Source organism: Crinia signifera, chromosome 11, assembly GCF_055691185.1.
Source record: "Crinia signifera chromosome 11, ASM5569118v1, whole genome shotgun sequence".
Lineage (NCBI taxonomy): Eukaryota > Metazoa > Chordata > Amphibia > Anura > Myobatrachidae > Crinia > Crinia signifera.
Window position 1 is genome coordinate 53,077,190 of NC_139227.1, and position 17,062 is coordinate 53,094,251.

At 45.4% G+C, this 17,062-nt stretch overlaps 1 protein-coding gene across 3 annotated transcripts in view; it reads left to right on the forward strand.

The window, feature by feature from the left end:
* The window catches only part of PDPR (pyruvate dehydrogenase phosphatase regulatory subunit), a 34,571-nt gene extending 17,635 nt beyond the window's left edge, over window positions 1–16,936 (forward strand). For all 3 annotated transcript variants that reach the window (XM_083164207.1, XM_083164209.1, XM_083164208.1), the window contains exons 7-18: window positions 56–173; window positions 267–416; window positions 531–723; window positions 843–967; window positions 1,046–1,201; window positions 1,358–1,491; window positions 2,434–2,582; window positions 11,487–11,599; window positions 11,891–11,985; window positions 12,062–12,151; window positions 12,528–12,710; window positions 15,003–16,936. In XM_083164207.1, the coding sequence (XP_083020333.1) occupies window positions 56–173; window positions 267–416; window positions 531–723; window positions 843–967; window positions 1,046–1,201; window positions 1,358–1,491; window positions 2,434–2,582; window positions 11,487–11,599; window positions 11,891–11,985; window positions 12,062–12,151; window positions 12,528–12,710; window positions 15,003–15,374 (1,878 nt within the window). In that variant the 3' untranslated portion in view covers window positions 15,375–16,936. The remainder of the gene's footprint in view (window positions 1–55; window positions 174–266; window positions 417–530; window positions 724–842; window positions 968–1,045; window positions 1,202–1,357; window positions 1,492–2,433; window positions 2,583–11,486; window positions 11,600–11,890; window positions 11,986–12,061; window positions 12,152–12,527; window positions 12,711–15,002) is intronic.
* The last annotated feature ends 126 nt before the right edge of the window (window positions 16,937–17,062 follow it).

Sequence of the window (17,062 nt, forward strand, 5' to 3'; positions counted from 1 at the left end):
ACAAGTAACAAACATAATCGTACTCTCGTCCATTCCCTGTGTCCTCTCCCGGCAGTGGGCGTATGAGCTCGGCCAGTCTAATGAAGAGCCGGTCAGCATTCCTTTACATGCCTGCGAACATTTCTACCTCCTGACTCGCCCACTGCGCACGCCGTTAAAGGACAACACGCCAAGTATGTGTCACTAGCTGAGATCGTTCCATGTATTTAGTACAATGCTGCACACTGCCCAGCTCACCAATCCCCTTTTTCTGCCCTCATCCGCAGCTGTGGTGGACCCAGATGGCAGGATTTACATCCGAAGCTGGCAAGGTGGCATCCTCTCTGGAGGCTTTGAAAAGAACCCAAAACCTATTTTCACGGAGGGTCGGAACCAGCTGGAAATCCAGAACCTGCAAGAAGACTGGGATCACTTTGGTAAAGCTGGCATTGCCACCAGATAGCTTGGCAAAGATGGGCGGGATGTGTAGGAGAGACTGCGGGTGAGGTCTGGCAGAGACCAGTACTGGTATATTTCTGTCATTCATGCAGAACCACTGCTCACTGCCCTGCTGCGCCGGATGCCGTCCCTGGAGGCCCTGGAGATTCTACGTCTCGTTAACTGCCCCGAATCCTTCACCCCAGACATGCGCTGTGTGATGGGCGAGAGTCCCACCCTTCTCAGATACTTTACCCTGGCTGGCATGAACTCCCAGGGCTGCTCTCTTGGCGGCGGAGCTGGAAAGTAAGTGTCTGTCGCTCTCCCACATCTGCCGCGGCTTACTGGTGGCTGCAGTGATCGTGTGAGACCAGACACGTTCCTGTGGTCTCCTTGGGGGTGAGTGATGTTTTCCTCTTCTACAGGTTTCTTGCAGAGTGGATGGTCCATGGCTACCCTCAAGATAATGTCTGGTCTCTGGATATCAAGCGGTTTGGGGCCCTGCAGAGCAGCAGAACCTTCCTGCGGCACAGAGTGATGGAGGTGATGCGTAAGTATAATACAATGACCTGGGTGATGTAGCGGCACAGATATCCCCAGCCCAATAATCTGTGTCTTGTCTCCTCAGCCCTCATCTATGACCTGAAGGTTCCCCGCTGGGACTTCCAGACCGGGCGTCAGCTGCGCACCTCGCCCCTCTATGATCGGCTGGATGCTCAGGGGGCCCGATGGATGGAGAAGCATGGATTCGAGAGGGCAAAATACTTTATTCCACCAGGGAAAGGTGAGGGGCATTGTTCGAGTTTTGCAGTAGGGACAAGAGACTGGATCTGGATCCAGGCATGGCAGTGTGGCACCCTGCACATTGCTTCAATAGGGATCATAGAGTGTTTATTACAATGCCCCATTATGGCGTGACTGTGACTTCATCTGTCCCCAGATCTCCTGTCTCTGGATCAGAGCAAAACGTTTTATAAGCCGGACTGGTTTGATATTGTGGGCTCGGAGGTGAAATGTTGCAAAGAGGCGGTGTGCGTCATAGACATGTCCTCCTTCACCAAGTTCGAAATCAGTGTGAGTCTCCTCCTCCCCCTATTCCTACCTCATGTGGTCCATCTATGTCAGGGGTGGCTAAATTTGTTCTCAACATCTACCAACAGTTCATGTTTGACAGGCAACCTGTGGATCTATAGTAGGAAAGAATGCAGTTACTGTAGTAATGACTACAGTTCAGGTGGTCTGGAAAAGTGGACCGTTGGTAGATCACGAGGACCTGTTTGGCCAGCCCTGGTCTATATCGTATCTTCTCCGCTATCTGATTCTCCTGCAAACTCCACCACCACCTTTCCTACCTCACGTGGACTGTCTATATCGTATTTTCCCGTACACATCGGCTCGGAGCCTGGAGATCTTATGTGCAACACATAAGATCAATCGGAATCTGACCATCAGCAGCACATTGTGGGGGCTGTTTAGCATTCGTGATGTATCGCATCCAACTTCCCTTGAACTCCCCCAAGCAGCTTCCCGGGAGTCATTTTTATATGCGATAAATCCAAATGCGAAGTCTGAAGGAGCGCTCCTGGGGAGCTGTAGGGGAATCCAATGGAAAACTGGTCTGACTTGTATCTCAGAAAAGGCAGACCTGTGTGGCCACCTTCAGATTCTTGTTATATCTGTTACTCTCCAGCTATCCTTGTGTAATTAATTCTTATATATATCCCTTCCGGATATCATCACAATGGGCCAGATGTATCAAGCTTTAAAAAATGATGAAATGGAGAGTGATAAACGACCAGCCAATCGGCTCCTAATTGTCATGTTACAGACTGGGTTTGAAAATGTCAGTTATGAGCTGATTTGCTGGTTGTTTATAACTCTCCATCATATTTTGAAGCTTGGTGCATCTGGCCTAGTGACTTGTCTGCTGCTGCTGCTCTCTGTTCCCAAATGTCTAATTAGCCATATTTAGTGTGGTCCCTCCGTATACTACTCATGGCTTCCCCTGTCTTGCAGTCCCCGGGAGACCAGGCACTGGACACTCTTCAGTATCTCTTCTCCAACGATCTGGACGTCCCTGTAGGACATATTGTTCACACTGGAATGCTGAATGAGCGTGGAGGATATGAGAATGACTGCAGTGTAGTTCGGCTCAACAAACGCAGGTCTGTAGCTGCAGAGAGCTCTTACTGCTAAACCTTCACAAGTCATCCCTCATTCCCCTGGGCACGGTCCCTCCGTCCCACCCACCTGGGCACAGATGCTTCTAGCTGACTTCTCCTCCACCTCCCTTGACACGGTCCTGGGTATGGTTGCTCCTCCTCCTCTGTCCCTCTCGGTGCAGATGCCCCTCCTCCTCCATCCCTTCTGGGTGCAGACACCCCTCCTCTGTCCCCCCTGGGTGCGGATGCCCCTCCTCCTCTGTCCCCCTGGGCAAAGTTGGTCCTCCTCCCTCCCCCCTGGGTGCGGATGCCCCTCCTCCTCCTTCCCCATGAGCAAAGTTGCCCCTCCTCCTTCCCCTGGGCACGGATGCCCCTCCTTCCCCCTGGGTGTAGTGAGTGCTGGGTGGTGTCATGCTCATAATGTACCCCTGTCCTGCAGCAGGTGTCCACTGGGTGGTGTATTGGTTATATAAATATAGTGAAGTACGTTGTGGTACAACAAAATTTTAATATACATAAAACAAATTCTGGTGGGTCACATTCAGATCCTCCAGAAATGTACAGTGACAATTAAAAGATATATCCAATAAAAATTACAATGGTGCAAAGAAATTCATTGAGGGAGCCCCTTGTTGGCTACAAGGTAGAGAATTACCGGATAGTAGGAACTGATCGCCAGTTCTAAAAGTGCATGTGAAATTGTCCCGGGGCAAATCACAGGTAACAGGTCCCACGTCCCGGCACTTCCTCCTGGGTCAACAAAGATGTGGCTCCCCGACCGACACGTTTCGACTCCTTCTGCAGTCTTTTTCAAGTTCTCGAGTGGTAGAGTGTCCATGGGTAACTGGTCCGGTATTTATGGAAACTCTCTAAATTGGTCCGGCATCTGCAGCTGTGTTTACGTCCTCTCACTTCCAGGATCCGTCCCGGAAGTGAGGTATCGTCATGTTTGTAGCGTCACATCCGTTGTGGTGCTCAGTCTCTTTGGATACGGATGCTATTGTCCACTGTCTCCTTGGATACGGGCACTGACTAAATCGGAAGTGATGTGTCACATATGCCGATACGTCATGTCCGTTTGTTCAAATGTTTTTGTTCATGAGCTGCTATGGTTACATAATCTGGTAGTTTCACCGTCACTATGGTTAGGAAGAAGAGCGCAATCAGTAACTTATAAGACGGGCGAGTAAGACTTCTCTTATTTTATGAGAAAAGTGCAAATAGCGGCAATTATATTTCTAATTCATAATCGGCATTAAGACCTTTAGGTATTTTTTTTTTCTTTTTTATTATTGAAGCAAATATACATTAATCAAAAAGATTCAGTTCAGTTTCATATATACATTATTAAAAGAAGCTTTTATGCAGTTGCATCAGGTAGTCAATACGTCAGAGATGGTTACAAATATATGTTAATGACAAGAACATTGGTACAAGTACTAGAATCAATTTTCTGGTGGAGGGCCATATACATTCTCATGTGAACAAGGCCCAAAAGGGGTTTTGTATCTGTTATGAATACGCTATATAACCCACTTCAGGATTCCTCATTTAAGTCACTAAGAGGATCCCCGATAAGGACCACGCTAAAGGTTTATAAATTCTATCCCTTAGATGGTTACCAAATGGTGCTAGGGGTATTTTTTTTTTTTATCCTTGAATTAGTGAAGTACTCCATAGAGGAGGAAATTATAAATTTAATCCGAACTCATGAAAAATAGATAAATAATCATACGACAAATAATATAAAATATACAAAGCAATTAAACAGCAAACAATATAAAAGGACATATAAGACCACTATTATGCTGTTTATAAGGAGATGAGGTTCTCCCATAGGGTTAACCCCATATAAATGATTTTAATACTTTGTTATCCCTGATGCCTAAGGCCCCTGATCCCCTGTGTAATAGGTGGTAACCATTGTTTCGAGGATTTCCTTTCTTCCGATAGGAGCAGGTGCGGATAGTGGCCTGTTATACAGACAGCATAAGATACATTCCTACCAATCAATCAATCAATCACATATTTTATCCTCTTTAGTTCCCCTCTTCTTTGTACCAGACTATCTATGCCTCTAAATCTTGGTCCCTTCCTTTAACTCTCGCATTTCTCCTTGTCTACCTTTATTCTAGTGGGTTTAAATAGTGCTTATCGGATCTACATTTTGTGCTATTCTTGTTTCGTACCAACTCGTTGTTTGGAAACATTTTCTTAGATTCTTTATTATGTTTGGCTGTTTTTCTATGATATTTCCCCAAGTTTCAAATAACTCTTTCACCCTTTTTTCTTTTTGGAGTGTCGCCTCCACCCATTCCATACGGAATATATAAAATAGTTTTTCCTCAAAAAGTTTCATTGTGGGGGCAGATCTGTCTATCCACCTGTGGAGGATGCTTTTCCTAGCTGCAGCTGATATTGCCAGTAACAATTTTTTTGCCCTTTGCAATCTTTGTCTCCTTCCCAATTATCCCGAAGATCGCCCACTCTGGGGTCAGTGGAAAAGTGTATGCCAATAATTTGATGGAAAATTGCCATAATTCCTCCCAAAATTTTTTAATCTGTCCGCATTTCCACAGGCAGTGATACAGATCTGCCCCCACTCTATCACACTTTAGACATTTACAGTTTGGTGCTATACCCATGTTAAACCTTCTTTTTGGTTTTAAGTATGTCTAGTGGGAGATGTTATAGAACATTTCTGTGTACATTATTGCTGGTATGGTTTTTACTGATTCTTCAAGTGATTTTAACAGTTTTTCTAACGTGAGGTTTGGGAAATCTTCTTTCCATTTTATTATACCTGTTTTTATTTTATCATAGTCCAGTGGTTGGTATAAAAATTTGTAATGGGCTGTTATAATTTTCTTGTGTGGCACCTGCTTTTTTAAAAGTATATCCAAGGGGTTATTCAAATCTCTTATTGTTAAGTGTTGAAGTACCTGATTTGTGTAGTGTTGGGTCTGTAGGAATGTGATATTGTGCGTAGTAAAGGTGCCGTATAAGACCTTTAGGTATTAAGGTGCCTAACTCGTAAATCAGCTTCATTCCTGCTTTGGCTAATTGAGTGGCAAGGTCTCTTTTTCTCCAATGCCCCTTTACCCATTTTAGTCCACAAAACCTTGTAATACAGGCAATGTCTTTTTGATGGCATTTGTTAAAATGGTTGGACAGTGCGTGTGTCTCAAGGCCTTTTTTGATGTTGCGAATGTGTTCACCAAGTCTTATTTTCAACGGTCTAGAAGTTCGACCGATGTACCATAGGCCACAGGTGCACTGTATCCCTTAAACAACATTTTTTGAGTTGCACGTTATAAAATCGTAAATTTTAAAATCGTGTGAGTTGATTTTTATTTCACTTAATCTTTGTCCTGATCCTTGGACATGTCTGCATCCAATACAAGTCCCGCATCTAAAAAAACCCTTAGACTTTATGGTCGAAATGGCTTTTTTACGGGGGAGAACGCTGTGTACTAATTTTGAACTCGGGTTTGGTGCTCTCCGATATATGCATTTCGGTTTTGTAGGTAAGAGTGATCCGATGATTGGGTCCTTTTGGATAATCCCCCAATGTTTTTGTAAGGTCTTTTCTATGGATTTGTAATGACTGTTAAAAGTGGTAATGAAGGCAAAGTCTAGTTTGGGTTCCTTTACTGTTTTCTCTTTCGGTTTTAGTAACACTTCTTGAGGAATCAGTGTAACTTCATTTTTGTTTTTCTCTACTTGGAGGTTATTATCTGAAGCTAAAAATTTATTTTGTAGGCCTTCTGCCTGTTGTTCGAACACTTTCTGTTCCGAACAATTTCTTTTGATCCTTCGAAACTGACCGCCTGGAATAGCCTTCAGCCAGTTCGGATGGTGACAACTTGAACTGGGGATGAAGGCACCAGAGTCGGTCAGTTTCGTATAATTTTTTGTCTGTATATTATTATCGGATTTTATATTGGTTATTATGCCAAAAGAAATGTACGAAGCAGAAATGAAACGTCAATTAGATGACCCTAACACACATACAGCTTATTAAAAAAGGACCCAACCAAAAGGATTCTAAATGAACTCATTATGCTGGTAAAGGAATTCGAAACCAAAGGAATAATAATAGATAAAGAAGCAGCATTTTTGGTAAATATGGAACCTGTCAAACCAGTGATTTACATGTTACCAAAAGTCCATAAGGACACACAAAATCCCCCTGGGCATCCTATTGTATCCGGGATCGATTCAGTGACCGCGAATCTCTCAGCCATTGGTAGGAACTAATAACTCCCACCTTAAAGATACCAAAGATTTCATTACCGATTTAAAAGAGATTCGGTGGACACCAGACATGCTGCTTGTCACAGCAGACGTACGTGCACTATACACGATCATTGCACATGAGGCAGGCATAGAAGCCACCTCCACCTTTTTGAAAAAAAGTAATTTATCCGAAGGGCTACAAAATTTTATCGTAAGGGGAGTGAAGTTGATTTTATACAACAATTATTTCCTATTTTACCTTTTTAAATACCAATAATTCAAATATTGAACTGACATTCACCAGCAGTAAGGTGGAAGTGAATTTTTTAGATCTGACAGTATATATATCCGATAATAATATACAGACAAAAAATTATACGAAACCGACCGACTCTGGTGCCTTCATCCCCAGTTCAAGTTGTCACCATCCGAACTGGCTGAAGGCTATTCCAGGCGGTCAGTTTCGAAGGATCAAAAGAAATTGTTCGGAACAGAAAGTGTTCGAACAACAGGCAGAAGGCCTACAAAATAAATTTTTAGCTTCAGATTATAATAACCTCCAAGTAGAGAAAAACAAAAATGAAGTTACACTGATTCCTCAAGAAGTGTTACTTAAACCGAAAGAGATAACAGTAAAGGAACCCAAACTAGACTTTGCCTTCATTACCAATTTTAACAGTCATTACAAATCCATAGAAAAGATCTTACAAAAACATTGGGGGATTATCCAAAAGGACCCAATCATTGGATCAATCTTACCTCCAAAACCGAAATGCATATATCGGAGAGCACTAAACCAAACCTGAGTTCAAAATTAGTACACAGCGCTCTCCCCCTAAAAAAGCCATTTCGACCATAAAGTCTAAGGGGTTTTTTTTAGATGCGGGACTTGTATTTAATGCAGACATGTCCAAGGATCAGGACAAAGATTAAGTGAAATAAAAATCAACTCACACGATTTTAAAATTTACGATTTTATAACGTGCAACACAAAAAATGTCGTTTACAGGATACAGTGCACCTGTGGCCTATGGTACATTGGTCGCACTTCTAGACCATTGAAAATAGGACTTGGTGAACACATTCACAACATCAAAAAAGGCCTTGAGACACACGCACTGTCCAACCATTTTAACAAATGCCATCAAAAAGATATAGCCTGTATTACAAGATTTTGTGGACTAAAATGGGTAAAGGGGCATTGTAGACAAAGAGACCTTGCCACTCAATTAGCCAAAGCAGAAATGAAGCTGATTTACGAGTTAGGCACCTTAATACCTAAAGGTCTTAATGCCGATTATGAAATGGTTTTTATAGTCTTAGGGGTTCACTGCTTAGTTTTTAATATTTTTTATATGATGTCACTGTTTTAAAGAAAGTCTATTCTGAACTCGTCCATGCATGAAAATGTAACAGAAGCACTGTCACTTTAAGAACTTACACTGCTATATGCACCATCACCTTAGAATAGAATAGAATTCCTTTATTCGTCTCACAATGGAGAAATTTCAGTGTTACAGCAAGGTTCAAGAACAGATAAGAGTAATAGCATAATAATAAGAACACACATAATAAGATTAGATCCAAACAATATAACTCAAGAATCTAGGAACATGCAGGTCTTCTTCAGAACATGACAGTTGTACATTCTAATTGCAGCCGGAAGGAACGATCTGCGATATCTCTCCGTTGAGCATCGAGGGTGAAGCAACCTATCACTGAAAGTGCTACACAGATCCTTCAAAACATTTTTGAGCGGGTGTGAAGCATTATCCAATAATGATGTTATCTTGCTGATCATTCTCCTCTCACCCACAATCTCTATCGAATCCAAAGGCATTCCTAGGACAGAACTGGCCTTCCTTACCAGTCTGTTTAGTCTCTTATTGTCGGCTGTTGAAACACTGCTGCCCCAGCAGACCACTCCGTAGAATATGGCCGATGCCACTACACAGTTGAAAAAGGTCTTTAGGAGCGCTCCCTGCACTCCAAAGGACCTCAGTCTCCTCAGCAGATAAAGTCTACTCTGCCCCTTCCTATATAGAGCAGCAGAATTATCAGACCAGTCCAATTTATTGTTAAGGTGAAAACCTAGGTACTTGTAAAGGCCCCCATACATTAGGCCGACTTGTCCTAGGGACAAGTCGGACCCAATTTACCTGCGAGCCGCCCGGCAGCTCCCTGGGAGGCTCACATACAATTTGGCACTTGATGTGCCATTTTTTACATGGGATAAATCGCATGCGATTTATCCCATGTAAAAAAAAACCCCGGGGAGCTGCAGGGCGGTGAGGAGTAGTGGGGGCGGGCAGCGGCGGCCAGCGGTGGTGGGGGCAGGCGGCGGGTGCGGTGAGCGCTGCTGACCTGGCCGGGCAGTGTACTTACACATAGCAGCAGCGGGGACGGGACGCGTAGTGGCGGCTATTCGATTTTTAAAATATTTGTCAAATGACTGGCCGCTCTCTGATTGGCCGGAGAGCTCTCAGCCAATCAGAGAGCGGTCGGTCATTTGACAAGTATTTTAAAAATATAATAGCCGCCACTGCACTGCCCGTCCCCGCTGCTGCTATGTATGAATGGGCAGCCTGTGATTGGCTGAGCGCTCTCTCAGCCAATTGCTGACTGGCTGAGAGAGCGCTCAGCCAATCACAGGCCGCCCATTCATGGTATGGGCTTTTTTTTTTATTCCGTACTGACAGCTCCCGCCGGCTCCCCCTGCCCGGCTCTATGCCGCCTGTGTCCCCCGCAGCGTCCCCAGCCCCCCCTGCTCCCTCTACCGCCGCACCGCCCCACTAGGTCCCAAGTCGGGTGGTCGGACGTGCAGCAGGTCCGACCACCCGACGTAGATCCGATGCGCACGGGACCGCGCATCGGATCTGAAGGGACATCAAAACTAGCCGATTTTGGTCCGATTTCGGCCAGATCCGATTGATCTGGCTGAAATCTGACCAAAATCGGCTAGTGTATGGGGGCCTTTAGTTCTTACGATCTCAATATCCATTCCCTGAATGCTCAACGGAGTTGGGGGGGTATGCTGACATTTCCTGAAATCAACTACCAGCTCCCTAGTTTTCCTCGTGTTAAGTTAAAGATGGTTCTCCACACACCAGGTAGCAAAGTTCTGCACAAGTTCTCTGTACTCCCTATCGTCCCCATCTACGATAAGACCCACAATAGCAGAGTCATCAGAGAACTTCTGTAGATGACAGGTTGATGTATTGTATGTGAAATCTGCAGTATAGAGAGTAAAAAGAAATGGTGCCAAAACTGTTCCCTGCGGCGCCCCTGTACTACAGATAATAGTATCGGACTGGCACTCCTTGGTCCTCACATACTGTGGACGGTTTGTAAGGTAATCCAGGATCCAGGTTATTAGATGATGATCCACCCCCGAGTCAACCAGTTTCTCCCCCAGGAGCATGGGCTGAATGGTATTAAAAGCACTGGAGAAGTCAAAGAACATTATTCTCACGGTGGCCCCAGCTCTCTCCAGATGAGGCAGGGCCCTCTGCATCAGATGTATGACAGCATCATCCACACCAATTCCAGGCTGATAAGCAAACTGCAGTGGGTCCATAGAAGATCTCACTAGAGGTCGAAGATAGCCAAGAACCAGCCTCTCCAGGGACTTCATCAGCTGAGATGTTAACGCCACCGAAATATAATTGCCGCTATTTGCACTTTTCTCATAAAATAAGATGTCTTACTCGCCTGTCTTATAAGTTACTGATTGCGCTCTTCTTCCTAACCATAGTGACGGTGAAACTACCAGATTATGTAACCATAGCAACTCATCAACAAAAACGTTTGAACAAACGGACATGACGTATCGGCATATGTGACACATCACTTCCGATCTAGTCAGTGCCCGTATCCAAGGAGACAGTGGACAATAGCATTCGTATCCAAAGAGACTGAGCACCACAACGGATGTGATGCTACAAACATGACGATATCTCACTTCCGGGACGGATCCCGGAAGTGAACGGATCTAAACACAGCTGCAGATGCCGGACCAATTTAGAGAGTTTCCATAAATACCGGACCAGTTACCCATGGACACTCTACCACTCGAGACCTTGAGTAAGACTCCAGAAGGAGTCGAAACTCAAGGTCGGGGAGCCACATCTTTGTTGACCCAGGATGGAAGTGCCAGGACGTGGGACCTGTTAGCGCATGTGAAATTGCCCCGGGGCAAATCACAGGTTTTAGAACTGGCGATCAGTTCCTACTATCCGGTAATTCTCTACCTTGTCGCCAACAAGGGGCTCCCTCAATGAATTTCTTTGCACCATTGTAATTTTTATTGGATATTTCTTTTAATTGTCACTGTACATTTCTGGAGGATCTGAATGTGACCTACCAGAATTTGTTTTATGTATATTAAAATTTTGTTGTACCACAACGTACTTCACTATATTTATATTTCCCTCTGCATGGTACCATTGGTATATAAAACGGCGGAGAAGTACGACATATATTGAACACCTCAGCGCCTGGCTATAAGTTATGTATACTTTCTTTTTACATTGTACTTTGTGAAGGGTTAAAGGGAAAAACCCTATTTTACATAGCTGTAAGACGCTGCTGTGCGCACGGTTAGAAAACACTAAACTGCATTGTAAGATGTGTATTGGTTATAACCAGTCTCCCATTGTCCTTCTGCAGCTTCTTCATGATCTCTCCCACAGACCAGCAGGTGCATTGCTGGTCCTGGCTGAGGCAGCACATGCCGCATGACAGTGACCTGCTGCTGGAGGACGTGACCTGGAAATACACAGGTACAGATGTAGCCTGCTCATCTTTGCCGCACTAATCGCCACATGCGACTCGTGTGGAGCAATTCCAGCATGAGGTAGGGCCTAATTCAGACTCTCTGCACATGTTACATCTGCCCCACCTGCAGTGCATATTAATAGGCCCATAGTAATTGTATATCTGTAGATGCTGAATGACAGTGTATCTGTGTGTTATACAGTTAGTGGAACGTGCAGCTTGGCCTGTGGATAGGGCTGTAGAGAAGCACGCCCACCCATACCCCTCTATACAGCTTTGTGTCTCTCATTCTGCAGCCCTGAACCTGATTGGACCACGTGCCATGGATGTGCTGACGGAGTTGTCCTATGCTCCGATGACCCCTGACCACTTCCCATCCTTGTTCTGCAAGGTGAGAACGCGCTTGGCCCTGGTGCTCTGTAGCCCAGTGACCGATATTCATTGTCTGCGTCTATATTCCTCTGCAGGAGATGAGTGTGGGATATGCCAACGGGATCCGGGTCCTGAGCATGACGCACACCGGCGAGCCAGGCTTCACTCTCTACATTCCCATTGAGGTGAGTGACCTATACATGCATACCATATGTGGTACCATATGTCCGCATCTTACACCACAGGATGTTCCCAATGTCTGGGCTCCTTGCAGGATGCTTGGTAGCATCACTATTCTATTAGTGCCCTGCAGAAATCCAGTATTTTCCTGGCTCGGTCCTCGTGACCCCTCACTGACCGCTCGCGCTTCCCCGGCTCGGGACCCCTCGCTGACCACTTGCGCTTCCCCGGCTCGGTCCTCGGGACCCCTTGCTGACCGCTCGTGCTTCCCAGGCTCGCTCCTTTGGACCCCTCACTGATTATTCAATTTTCCAAAGTCACCTGTGGGGCTTTTAGCATGAGTCAGTCACATCACACGGATGTTCTCTGTTCTGCCCGCAGTACGCTTTACACGTCTACAATGAGATCATGAGCGTTGGTCAGAAGTACGGGATCCGGAACTCTGGTTACTACGCACTAAGGAGTCTGCGAATAGAGAAGTTCTTTGCCTTCTGGGGCCAAGACCTGGACGCTTTCACCACTCCGCTGGAATGTGGACGGGAGTTCCGAGTCAAGCTGGACAAGGTACATGGGCGACTTAGTGACAACAATCTATAGGCCACTCCCCCTGTCACAATTAGCGCATATTGCCTGCCACGTAATACATCTACAGACTCCTCCCATAGTGTACATCTGTGCAATGTAATGTGCAGGGGATGAGAAGTCAGCGCCCATGCATGGTATAATACAGACTGCGCCATCCTCGTGTGATAATACAGACTGGCACTTCCTTGGGCTATGCCAACCTTGTGCTATAATACAGACTGGTGCATCCTTGGGCTGCGCCATCCTCATGCTATAATATTGTGACGTGTCCTTGGGCTGTGCCATCCTCGTGCTATAATAGACTGGCGCGTCCTTGGGCTGTGCCATCCTCGTGCTATAATACAGAATGGCGCGTTCTTGGGATGGGCCATCCTCATGCTGTAATGCAGACTGGTGCATTTTTGGGCTGCGCCAGCCTCGTGCTATAATACAGACTGGCGCGTCCTTGGGCTGTGCCATCCTCGTGCTATAATACAGACTGGCGCATCCTTGTGCTATAATACAGATTGGTGCATCCTAGAGCAGGTGCTGTCTCTGCCTAACCACAACCTCCTATGCCCTGCGGCAGTGCATCTGTGAATGTAGCTGTCCCACTGAACGGGCCAGGTTCACATGCACCAGCAACCGCCCAGGAGCACCCATCACTGATCCCATCAGTGGCAGCAGCAACCTTCGGTAATGCATAATTCTCGAGGGTTCCCAGAAAAGTTTGCGAATAATCGCCCACATGGGCATTATGGGCGTATCTGTATCAGACCATTATACCCAGTCCCCACTGCCCCCTCTGCTTATTTCCTGGGCTGTAATAACTGCCAATTTGTTTTTAGGAATAAATTAATGCATTGGGGGCATCCTCACACTGTACAGTTAATATTTTACCACATATATACACATATAGATACAAGAAAAAATACTGACCATTTTTCAAGGCGCTCCTCACTTCCAATCCTGTTAATATCATGTACTCCCTACTGATCATTTCTCAGTGTACATAGAAAAAAAGAGAAAATATGCATAGAGTGATATGCCAATTTTATAAGGACTCCATAAGAGAAAATCCCCAAGTGGGGAACCTGTTGTCCACTTATTTTAAGCAGATACTCTGAACTCGAATGGGTGAGGAGTCAACTCCAAATCACGATCATATGTCCCTTGTTAACGGGTTACCATACAGGAGAGAATAAAAATATGCCTCCAATAGTGAAATACCGTTTTATTCCATTCCAAAGATACAATTTAAAAATACAATATGGGTGCATGTAATGGACTCTCACCAAAATGATTTGTCCACAGACCTGTAGACAAAAACAGCAAAAGATGGAAAACCACAGGCGTCCCTGGATGCTGGATATGGATGTAATTCCTGGTGGTGGGTCCACTATGTGCAAGTCCCTGCTTCCAACGCGTTTCAAACAAAGTTTGTCCTTTCTCAAGGCGTAGAGACTAAGGGCCTTATTCTAGTTCACTCTTTATGACAAAATCCTTCTTAGATGGACAAAACCATGTGCACTGCAGGGGGCAGATGTAAAATGTGCAGAGAGAATTAGATTTGGGTGATTTATTTTGTTTCTGTGCAGGGTAAATACTGGCTGCTTTTTTTACACTGCAATATACAGATATACAATATACTGTAGATCTCAATTTGGTACTTATGTAATATCTGGACTCCCGTTTTTCTTATGAGACCGCGTCCCCTCGCAGGGCTCGCTGCGCTTACCACGCTTCGGTCACGCCACACTATATAAAATCAGTATAGCTCGCCACACTATATAAAATCAACTCCATGCGTAGTTGGATAGTAGGGGTATGAAAAAATGGGGTGCATTTAACATGGGAGTCCAGATAATACATAAGTACCCTCACTTTGAAGTAAAACCCCGCCCAAATCTAATTCTCTCTGCACAAGTTACATCTGCCCCACCTGCAGTGCACATGGGGTATTTATACACCTCTGTCCACTTAACTGTGTTGGCAAAAAAGGAAATGAATATGATTTGCCAATATAAAACATTAATTCCGAATGGTCTAAATAAAGACTTCAAATTAAAATGGTTTTATAAAGAGTCCTTATAAAATTGGGGATATTACTCTATGCATATTTTCTCTTTTTTCTATGTACACTGAGAAATGATCAGTAGGGAGTACATGATATTAACAGGATTGGAAGCGAGGAGCGCCGTGAGAAACTGTCAGTATTTTTTCTTGTAATAACTGCCAGATCGGAGTGTTCCACTTGCTGTGCACCTATAATGCTTATCTCTTACTCGCCAGGGCTATGACTTCATTGGCCGGGACGCCTTGCTGCGGCAGCGGGAAGAAGGGGTTTTCAAGCGCTTTACAATGTTTATCTTGGAGGATCATGACACCGATCTAGACCTGTGGCCCTGGTGGGGGGAGCCTATCTATCGAAACGGGGAGCATGTGGGTAAAACCACCAGCAGTGCCTATAGCTACACACTCGGACGGCACGTCTGTCTGGGGTTCATCCACAGCCACAGCCCAATCACCCCTGAATTTATTAACCGGGGCGAGTATGAGATAGAGATCGCTGGACAGAGGTTCCATGCCAAAGCCAAGCTGTACCCCTTCAGCTCCTTGTTTACACAGAGACGCAGGAAGGAAGACCTGGAGATTGGATACTAAGAGATGGGATAGTCGTGGTCTTTGGACAATGGTAGGGGGTTAGACAACCACCAGAACCCACCTTTCAGAGCTAGAGGAGTCCAGATTAATAACATGGAGTATGGGAAACATCAGCATGTGGCCCTTCAGGGGTTCAGCTGCACCCAGGGGTGGGAGTAACAGATGTATTATGTGACTATAGAATTGTCTCCTCCTGTCACCCTCGGTGAACTAACCTTGTCTGTGCAATACTCTATTCTAAGTGCAAAATATGCCCCACTTCCAAGTTTTATTTTCACCGTATGACTCTGCAGATAGGTGATTGGGGGATAATAATAATCCTACTCTGAGGTGCAAAGCCATTCGGTTCCAGCATGAAGGTCAACAGTTCATTAGGTCAACACAAGCATTAGGTGGACATGGTCTAGGTTGACAGTCAAAATGCGGTTTTTCACTGTTTTTTGTGCCGACAGGCGCTATTTCATGCCCTACCATCCACTAGGACGTGGTGGGAGAATGAAATAGTGTGCCGAGCGTAACAAGGCACCGTGCCCAAAGTATGGCGAGTGCAGCGAACCATGCGGGGGGACATGGAGCTCTGTTTTAGTGTCCATGTTGACTGTGTCAACATTTGGGACCAAATTTTTTTTTTTAAAACCTATGTTGACCTTTTGATTGTCGACCTAATGACCTGTCGACCTTGTCCCATGTGACCTAGACCCATGTCGACCATATGACCTGTACCCGTCTAGATTACTAACATGGAACATGCTAGAGGAGCCAAGATTGCTAACCTGGAACATGCTAGAGGAGCCCAGATTACTAACATGGGACATACTAGAGGAGCCAAGATTACTAACAAGGAACATGCTAGAGGAGCCCAGCTTACTAACATGGGACATACTAGAGGAGCCCAGCTTACTAACATGGGACATACTAGAGGAGCCAAGATTACTAACATGGGACATGCTAGAGGAGCCAAGATTACTAACATGGGACATGCTAGAGGAGCCAAGATTACTAACACGGGACATGCTAGAGGAGCCCAGATGAATAACATGACACATGCTTTATGCCATATCTTCATCGGCACGTGTATACAGACACTGGATCCGTTATTGGTGCGGCAGTCTGCCATGATGTTCCCTGTTGGCCCCAAATCTCCCCAGTTCTGATCCCCTAAATGTCCTAGGTTTCTGCAGAGGAGACTGTGGGCGTGACCTGCGATGCCCGTCTGCCGCTGGACCCGTCTTATACCGAGTGCGTCATAGTGCCGTTAGTAAAGACTTTCTACCTGCGCTCTGGCTCTGTTGCTGGAAATAACGACGCAACACAAGAACTTAACATACAGATAAATGCACTTTAGTTCCCGGACACTTATCCGGGACCCGGTTTTATATTGGATAAGAGCCTCCACCCTGACAGCTGCATGCCCAGGACACTCCATTTTATCCGCATCCGACAACGGGAAGACACCGGTTCATCACTCCAGGAGTGCCTGTCGCCTGTACAGGATGTTCTGCTACATTTATATCATTGTTACTGTATATATCCAATACAGAAGTTATAGCATATGGTCTGTACACTGTGTATAACGGAGGCTCTGTTGGGCATGGGTTAATCTGTGTTATTGCTGGAACGCCATGTTACCTGGCTCTGTGTACCTGACAAATTATAGGTCTCACCCTACCCACGTACAGACTGCTCTT